At 44.6% G+C, this 8838-nt stretch overlaps 1 protein-coding gene across 1 annotated transcript; it reads left to right on the top strand.

Moving 5' to 3' along the window:
• Nucleotides 1-6245: 6245 nt before the first annotated feature.
• LOC118370927 (forkhead box protein Q1-like) lies at nt 6246-8173 on the top strand. Its single transcript, XM_035756155.2, has one exon. It carries the CDS (start codon nt 6518-6520, stop codon nt 7553-7555), a length of 1038 nt encoding a protein of 345 aa, XP_035612048.1. The 5' UTR covers nt 6246-6517; the 3' UTR covers nt 7556-8173.
• Nucleotides 8174-8838: the final 665 nt, after the last annotated feature.

Here is an 8838-nt window from a genome sequence, read left to right as displayed (position 1 = left end):
ATCAGTGCTGCCAGAAATTAACACTTTGGATCATGTTTACACCTGAAACAGTGCTGCCTTAACTCCAGCCGAAAATGGAGCCCTAAATCTGTATAGCAGATGCAGTAGCCATCTGGCATATAGAAATGGATGTGTTTTTGTCATTTGTTATAGGCTGTTTTTAAGAACATTTGGCCAATATCCTATGTTTACTGATGGCACTGGCTGCACCAAATTTCTCAAATGTCCAGTAAATTAAAATCTTGCCGGTCATTTTGTCCAGTGCCAGATTTTCCGAAAGAAACCCTGAAATACACTCATATTGTTGTCACGTTCTGACCTTTATTTCCTTTGTCTTGTCTTTATTTAGTGTGGTCAGGGTGTGAGTTGGGGTGGGCAGTCTATGTGTGTTTTTCTATATTCTCTATTTCTATGTTTGGCCTGATATGGTTCTCAATCAGAGGCAGCTGTCTATCGTTGTCCCTGATTGAGAACCATATTTCGGTAGCCTGTTCTCCTTTGTGTTTTGGTGGGTGGTTATGTTCAGTCTTTGTGTGTCGACACCAGATAGAACTGTGTCAGTTGTCACTTTGTTGGTTTGTATTTTTGAAGTGTTCAGTTGTTTATTAAAAAGATGAACACTAACCATGCTGTGCTTTGGTCCTGTCCTTCTTCCACCCAAGACAGCCGTTACAATTGTTTATATGCAGATGTTAAAATATTCTCATTAAAATCTGTCACCAATTGGATGGAAACCTAGCTACAGACACCGTAAAGACTAGCAAGTGCACTAGTCCAGTGTTTTTTAAATGTTTTATTTTACCTTTATTTAACCAGGCAAGTCAGTTAAGAACAAATTCTTATTTTCAATGACTGCCTAGGAACAGTGGGTTAACTGCCTGTTCAGGGGCAGAACGGCAAATTTTGTACCTTGTACCTTTCGGTTACTAGTCCAATGCTCTACCCTGCCGCCACACTTTGATTATGCCTACACATTATGCCTGCATGTTCACCAGCAGCCCCAAACGTCTAAAGAATAAGATACAGATTAGGGGTGAATATTTTTCCCTTTAATTTACAAGTGTTACATCCTGAGAATAATCACCCCCACCCCGTCTCTCCCTCTCTCTACCCCCCGTCTCTCCCCCCCTCCCTCTACCCCCCACCCCGTCTCCCCTCCCCTCTCTCTACCCCCCACCCCGTCTCTCCCCTCCCTCTCTCTACCCCCCCCCACCCCGTCTCTCCCCTCCTCTCTCTACCCCCCACCCCGTCTCTCCCCTCCCTCTCTCTACCCCCCCCACCCCGTCTCTCCCCTCCCTAGAATAATCACTTTTCTCCCAGTTAACCCGGTACGTCCCGCTCAAAGCAGAAATGTAATTTAAAGCGTTGAAAGCACGTCTGGATTTGAGTTTGATGACCATTTCTGATGCTACCTAAGCCTGATGAGCCATGTGTTAAATACATGTTATGATCCCTACACTAAAGACAATTGTCCAATGGCCAAAAAAGGCCAAAATAGGCCAGATGACTGTGCAGTTATCCAACACATACGATAGGTTACTGCATGACATATATTATTATGCATGACACAAAAACATACACGCTCATTGATGTAACTATGCTCTCTTGAGTAAATAAATGAAACAAGCTCCATTAAGGTAATCTTTTTTCATATGGACTGTAATTACTGTCTTGTATTATACTGTATTATATGGACTGGAATTACACGCCTCTTTTAAACCATGAACCCAGGAGACAACACATGATGCTGGTGCAGGACATCCAGCCTACAAAGTTACAATTACAGGCTAGAAAATCGATTTTGATATTGAAATTTACTAGGGTCTATTTTACTGTATTATAATAAGTAGGCTGATGCATACATACCTTTCATAATATTTCCCCCAATGTGGCGCAACGTGCACTATTAGCCTGACTCCTCTTTACCTGTTGTTGCTTCATTCCTTCCCCACTTTCAACAGTTAAATGAAATGTTTGGTTATCCTTCATTATTGTAGGACTAGAATAAGATGGAGACGGCTTTCTTTCCTCTTCATGAAGATTGAATGGTTATGGGTCTGCACAAATAGCTGCTCTAGCCTACAGCCATCCCGTGCTCTCTCTTCTTCTTTCAACATCTCCTGCCTTGGCTGCTGTATTTAACATTCAGCAAACAAGAGCTTGCGTCCCTCTTCCAATTGTCCACCAGTATAATAACTGCTAAAAAGAAAATCTTACAGTAAACTATTCTAGTCAAGCTTTTCCTGGGACTCCAAGAGCTAAGGGGTGTTTTTTTACGGAGAGAGGCCAGAAGAGCGCACGGTGCTTATTGAGCAAGAAACAGGCTAAAATGTAGAAGTTTATGCGTTGTCGATCATTAATTAGCTAAATATAAGACTATTAACTGCATTGAATTTACAATAACAAAATGAGGTGACCCCCATAAAACAGATTGAGATGTTTAAATTAGATGTGCATTTAGTCCTTATACTGTATTTCTGTAGCATATGTAGGGACCACACTGTAAATAAGTAAATTACTTTACTGTGCAATCCAAGTCAATTATTTGTGTATTTAAGTTTTTTTTTTTACTGACAAATAATATCAATCAATCCAAACTGTGCAATCTGCAATTTGATGAATGGAAAGAGACATCTTTTACAAAACACCACACAAGTTCAATGACATTTGGAGATTGTCAAGCCAAGCCTTCGATACTGGTTTAAGGTGGGGTGGGATGTGTTTTCTGTTTGTTGAGATTGACATAGTCTATTTCTTGTGGTGTTGAAAACGCAAACCATGATATTAAAGTGCCCAAAGTCGATATGTTTTGTTGATTGGTTGTGTGGTGCATCGGCACCAAGGACGGCCATAGCTGTTTGGGGGCACTAAGTGAGATTTGGTGGGACCCGTTCTCGACAGCAGAGAGAATCTTTATTTTTTATTTGTTTTCCTGTTATTCTCTAGAGAATATAGTGTGGTTTTAAAGCACATTGGGGGGGAGGGGCCTAAACATCCCCTTATGCCCAGGGTCGGCCCTGATTGGTAGAGAAGCTTGTTGGTGGAAAATGTGTTGCATGTGTGTTTTATAATTATAAATATGGCATCAAAATGTTGAAAATCTGATTCCCCCTAGCTGATCAATATCTGCAAATGGCTCTGATGTGAAGTAATGAAAAAGGCATGTAGAGTGAGCTTGTCTGTGGTGGTCAGCGAACCTTCTGGCCCGAAGCCCTGCGTGGCATCGACTGTCTGTGGTGGTCGGTGAACCCGAACCTTCTGGCCCGTAGCCCTGCGTGGCATCGACTGTCTGTGGTGGTCGGTGAACCCTTAACCTTCTGGCCCGTAGCCCTGCGTGGCATCGACTGTCTGTGGTGGTCGGTGAACCCTTAACCTTCTGGCCCGTAGCCCTGCGTGGCATCGACTGTCTGTGGTGGTCGGTGAACCCTTAACCTTCTGGCCCGTAGCCCTGCGTGGCATCGACTGTCTGTGGTGGTCGGTGAACCCTTAACCTTCTGGCCCGTAGCCCTGCGTGGCATCGACTGTCTGTGGTGGTCGGTGAACCCTTAACCTTCTGGCCTGCGTGGCATCGACTGTGCCTCAAAAGCATGTTGAAGTGGCAAAGTCAATATTTACAGTTATTGTTATTTTTGTTATTTGTCGGTGGAAACATTATTTTGAGTTAATTCTGAGGGGGGTGTTAAATTTCAAACATGGTCATGTGAATTTTTTTAACATTGGGAAGGGGGGTGCATTTTTATTTATGACACCTTGAGTTGGACCCCCCACTTCTGCAGAGTCAATTTCAATCTGTCCCTTAGGGCTGAAAATCACATTCTTCTCAAACAACATAATTCGATGCTACACAACATTACCAAAAGTATGTGGACACCTGTTCGCTGAACATCTCATTCCAAAATCATGTGCATTAATATGGAGTTCGTCCCCCCTTTGCTGCTACAGGAACTTCCACTCTTCTGGGAAGTATTTCCACTAGATGTTGGAACATTGCTGCGGCGACTTGCTTCCATTCAGCTACAAGAGCATTAGTGAGATTGGGCACTGGTGTTGGGCGATTAGGCCTGGCTCGCAGTCGGCGTTCCAATTCATCCTAAAGATGATCGATGGGGTTGAGGTCAGGGCTCTGTGCAGGCCAGTCGTTCTTCCACACCGATCTCGACAAACCGTTTCTGTATGGACTTCGCTTTTTGCATGGGGGCATTGTCATGCTGAAACAGGCAAGGGCCTTCCCCAAACTGTTGCCACAAAGTTGGAAGCACCGAATCCTCTAGAATGTCATTGTATGCTGCAGCGTTAATGTTTATATTCACTGGAACTAAGGGGCCCGAACCATGAAAAGCAGCCCCAGACCATTATTCTTCCTCCACCAAACTTTACAGTTGGCACTATGCATTGGGGCATCCCTGGCATCCGCCAACCCAGATTCGTCCTTCGGACTGCCAGATTGTGAAGCGTGATTCTTCACTCCAGAGAACGTGTTTCCATTGCTCCAAAGTCCAATGGCGGCGAGCTTCACACCACTCCAGCTGACATGGTGGTCTTACGCTTGTGTTGCGGCTGCTTGGCCATTGAAACCCAGATCATGATGCTCCCAACAAACAGTTATTGTGCTGAAGTTGGTTCCAGAGGCAGTCTGGAACTTGGTAGCGAGTGTTGCAACCGAGGACAGATGAATTGTACACACTTCAGCGATGTTCTGTGAGCTTGTGTGGCCTGCCACTTGGCGGCTGAGCCGTTGTTGCTCCTAGATGTTTCCACTTCGCAATAACAACCCTTACAGTTGACCCGGGGCAGCTCTAGCAGGGCAGAAATTTGAACAACTGACTTGTTGGTAAGGTGTCATCCTATGACGGTGCCACGTTGAAAGTCACTGAGCTCTTCAGTAAAGCCATTCTACTGCCAATGTTTGTCTATGGAGATTGCATGGCTGTGTGCTCGATTTTCCTACACCTGTTCGCAACGGGTGTGGCTGAAATAGCCATATCCACTTACTTGAAGGGGTTCTCCACGCACTTTTGTGTGTATATAGTGTATTTTACTACCCACAGCGGTTGCCTTTTTTTTAATAAAGATGTCATTTTCAAACATGAAAAAGTTCTTAGAATAATCTCAGCAAGTTCCACTGGATGTCATAAGGTGAATGCACCAATTTGTAAGTCGCTCTGGATAAGAGCGTCTGCTAAATGACTTAAATGTAATGTAAATGTAAACAATACAGTTAGTGCTAGGAAGTGTACCAGTGTGTCGTTAACTAAGACACCACAGTTTCTAGTCCTCGCTGGTGGAAATGTTTGTATACAGGGATTCGACAACATAGCAAGCCATAAGCATCTCCCCATAACGGTTTGAATTGTTTTAAGGGTGTTTTACTCGTGTCCATATAATCATGTAGATGTGACACCACACATTGTTTTCGAAAGAAATCTTCAAAAGCACAAATATGTTCAGTCAATATGAGCCAATGGCAGCCAAAAACAGGTCTCCCTGAGAGCTTATCCAATTATTTGTGAATTTTGGCACAACGCTTGTGGATTAGGCTCGCATGGATAAACCTTGTGGCTGGATTGTATACTTTCATGAACTCGTAGTATTTTTACATAAGGTCTCCACTTTCGACAAGAGATTGCAGCTTGCAGTGAATTTAATCTTTGAGCTGTTGTTGTGGGGTCACGTGACCGTTTCTGATAGAACAGTTGTGTTGTTTAATTGTCCCCCTCATCACGTTTTAATAATCATCACGGTTGTATTTGTTTGTATGACACCTAGAGCTAGTCTACCGGTGTTTTGTTCTGAATCTTCATACATGTATCATTGAAATAGACTTGTAAATACATGATGTTAAATTCTCTACAAACAAACATTACAAACGTAAACACATGTGTGTGTGTGTGTCTGGCAAACGCACGCCACCTCCCGAAAAATTATTTTCTGGCACACAATATTGCAGGTGTGCGTGTGTGAGTGCTAGAGAGAGAGAGAGAGAGAGAGAGAGAGAGAGAGAGAGAGAGAGAGAGAGAGAGAGAGAGCTGTTGAAGCCTTCCAAAATATAGTATTTTTATAACACAGTTCTTATCTCTTACTCGTAATTTAAGTTTTTTATACGTTTAATAGAAGGAGCGGGCAATCATAGATCCCACAATCATTTCAATGGATTTGAGATTTACTCTGAGCTCCAGATGATAGACCACGCCCCTTGTGGGCAGTCCCTCGCGGAGGAATTATATTATAACAGGGCGCGTCTCCTGAGACAAATCTACTCTCTACTGCTCATTAGTTTGGGTGCCTCGAGTTCCTCTGTACAACCGAGCTCCTGTACGGAAAGCGACCTCTGCTTTCAAAGTCACGTGCACTGACCCCACTACAGAAACAGATTCACCGGCTCCACCTGCGCCTCTCTGAAGAACTACCACAGACAATCTATTTGTTTCACTTTTAGACGAGGAGAACTGCACTGCGAGGAACTCTGACAATCCCACTGACAGGTGAGAGGAGGAAGATACCAAATAAAGATTTAAACATGAAACTTGAAGTGTTTTCCGCAACCCACTTCGTTCCCTTGGAGGTGTGCAGTCACAGTGATGCAGAGGGAACTGTCCCCTCTCCCCTATCCGGGGATGAGCTGGGCTCAGACGGGGACTGCGTGGCCAACAGTCCAACACCTGCCACCACGAGCAGCGCCAATGGCAAGGGGAAGCCCTACACCCGCAGACCCAAGCCACCTTACTCCTACATCGCACTCATTGCTATGGCCATCCGGGACTCCGGCAGCGGCAAGTTGACTCTAGCTGAGATCAACAACTACCTGATGAATAAATTCCTGTTCTTCCGTGGCAGCTACACCGGCTGGCGGAACTCGGTGCGCCACAACCTGTCGCTGAATGACTGTTTCCTCAAGGTGCTCCGGGACCCGTCCAGGCCCTGGGGCAAGGACAATTACTGGATGCTGAACCCGAACAGCGAGTATACCTTCGCCGACGGGGTGTTCCGGCGCAGGAGGAAGCGCATCAGTAAGTGCCGATCCAGCGTTGGTTCCAATAAGGACATCAAGAACCCAGACGAGGAGACTCGCTTCTCGAGCACTCCATCTGCGCCCTCCCGGGAGGAGAGGGTTATGGGCGCTAAGTTCTCCAGCTCTTCCAGCTCCTTCTCCATCGATAGCATCCTCAGTAAGCCCTTCATAAGGAGGGACGATAGAGACCACACTGATGCAGACAGTGCATATACCAACCCCGGTGCCCACCGGTGCTACTGGCCCGCCGGTGCCCACCACATGCTGCCCCACACACTGGGCTACCCACCCGTATCCCCTGCTATGGCGCACGCACATGCACAGCAGTTGTACCACCAGGCCAGCTCAGGCGCGTCGCGCATGTTGCACGCATACAGGTGCAGCCTCGCGGAGCAAGCGGAGCACAGCAGGGACCCACGCACAGCTGTCCACGTGACGTCACAGGGCTACATGCCAAACTCCGATGCTGCTTTCTCCCGGGTGAAGATGCACACAGCGCAAGGTGGCAGCTGTCATCCTTTCCAGATAGACTCATTGCTCTCCTAAAGTCAACATGAGGGACAATACTGTAATGATGTATCTTAGATTTGCCATGTGCCCTCTCCTATACGCTCTACGTTTTTCTAGTTTTAAAAAAGAATTCAGGGCTTTGAACAGTTTCCAATGAGAAGTCGGTGTAGCAAGAATGAAAAACGTAATATTTTCTTGTTGTCAAGTGACTTTATTTCTGTCTGGTTATTCCTAGGACCGAGCAAATCAGTTGCAATCGAATGACATGACATTCCCCTGTGTGCGTGTGTGCGTGTGTGTGTGTGTGTGTGTGTGCGTGTGCGTGCGTGTGTGTGTAAGGTAATTTCTACTGTAAACTACGGCTACCATGTGCCAAATATGAAAACATATACATATTTGTGTTGTAGCCTAGTTTTGTATGACTTGCTGCAAAATATTCATTTAAAATATTTGTTCGATTGTTGACTACTGCACAGAAAGGAAATACAGTATGTTTTCCTAAACATTGATTCATGCACGATATTTTTCTGAGCGAAAATAAAAAAAATATTTTGGAAAGAATTATCAAAGCAAACCACAAGTATGTATTCTTTATTTTCCTTTGGTTGAAGCCAAGACAAGGGCAATAAAAAGTAAATATTATTTTTTTTTCTCCATGAAGTGTAGTTAAAGTGTGTTCGGAATCAGGGGCTGGGAAAAGGTTTGTATAAGGAAGGGAGGGGAAGATCCCATAACTGCCAGCAAATAAGTGCATATAACGCCTGCAACTCTCGCGATGTTTTGGCATCCTTCTCATCCCACTTAAACCACTTAACTTCCAGAGGAATGAAGGTTATACATTCATTTCAGACTTATATTTCCTACTCTGCATAGCATGGCACAGCTAGGAAGCTTCAGTGTAAGGCACAAATGATGTAGAAAGGGGTATACATACACAGATCTACATTTCACCCTTCTGTCTTCCTCTGCCTGCACGGTACGGCTAAAGAAGCATGCAGGATTGCTAGGCACAAATTACAGGTCGGTTAAGCTATTTCTAAATATTTAAGGCTTGTGAGATCCGTCCCAGGAATGGGGAGTGCTGAATTATGTCAAATAAGTCAAGAAGGATAATTAACATTAACTATAACACAAGTCTGGAAAGGACGTTCCAAGTGAGGATGGGGTTTGCGTTGTACGGACATTTCGCTTCACAATAGCAGATCATGTGTAGTTATAATATATATATTAAGTACAGTTAAAATATACACGTCTCCTCAAGCTCGAAGTAGTTGAATTAAAACAAACTAAAACATTATTCATATTTGTCCTCCAATTCG

Source organism: Oncorhynchus keta, chromosome 26, assembly GCF_023373465.1.
Source record: "Oncorhynchus keta strain PuntledgeMale-10-30-2019 chromosome 26, Oket_V2, whole genome shotgun sequence".
NCBI lineage: Eukaryota > Metazoa > Chordata > Actinopteri > Salmoniformes > Salmonidae > Oncorhynchus > Oncorhynchus keta.
The sequence above is the reverse complement of the archived record's forward strand: the minus strand, read 5'-3'. Positions and strand labels throughout refer to the sequence as shown.

Coding starts and splice junctions, on each gene's coding strand:
- LOC118370927 (XM_035756155.2), top strand. CDS start 6,518: ATGAAACTTGAAGTGTTTTCCGCAACCCACTTCGTTCCCTTGGAGGTG.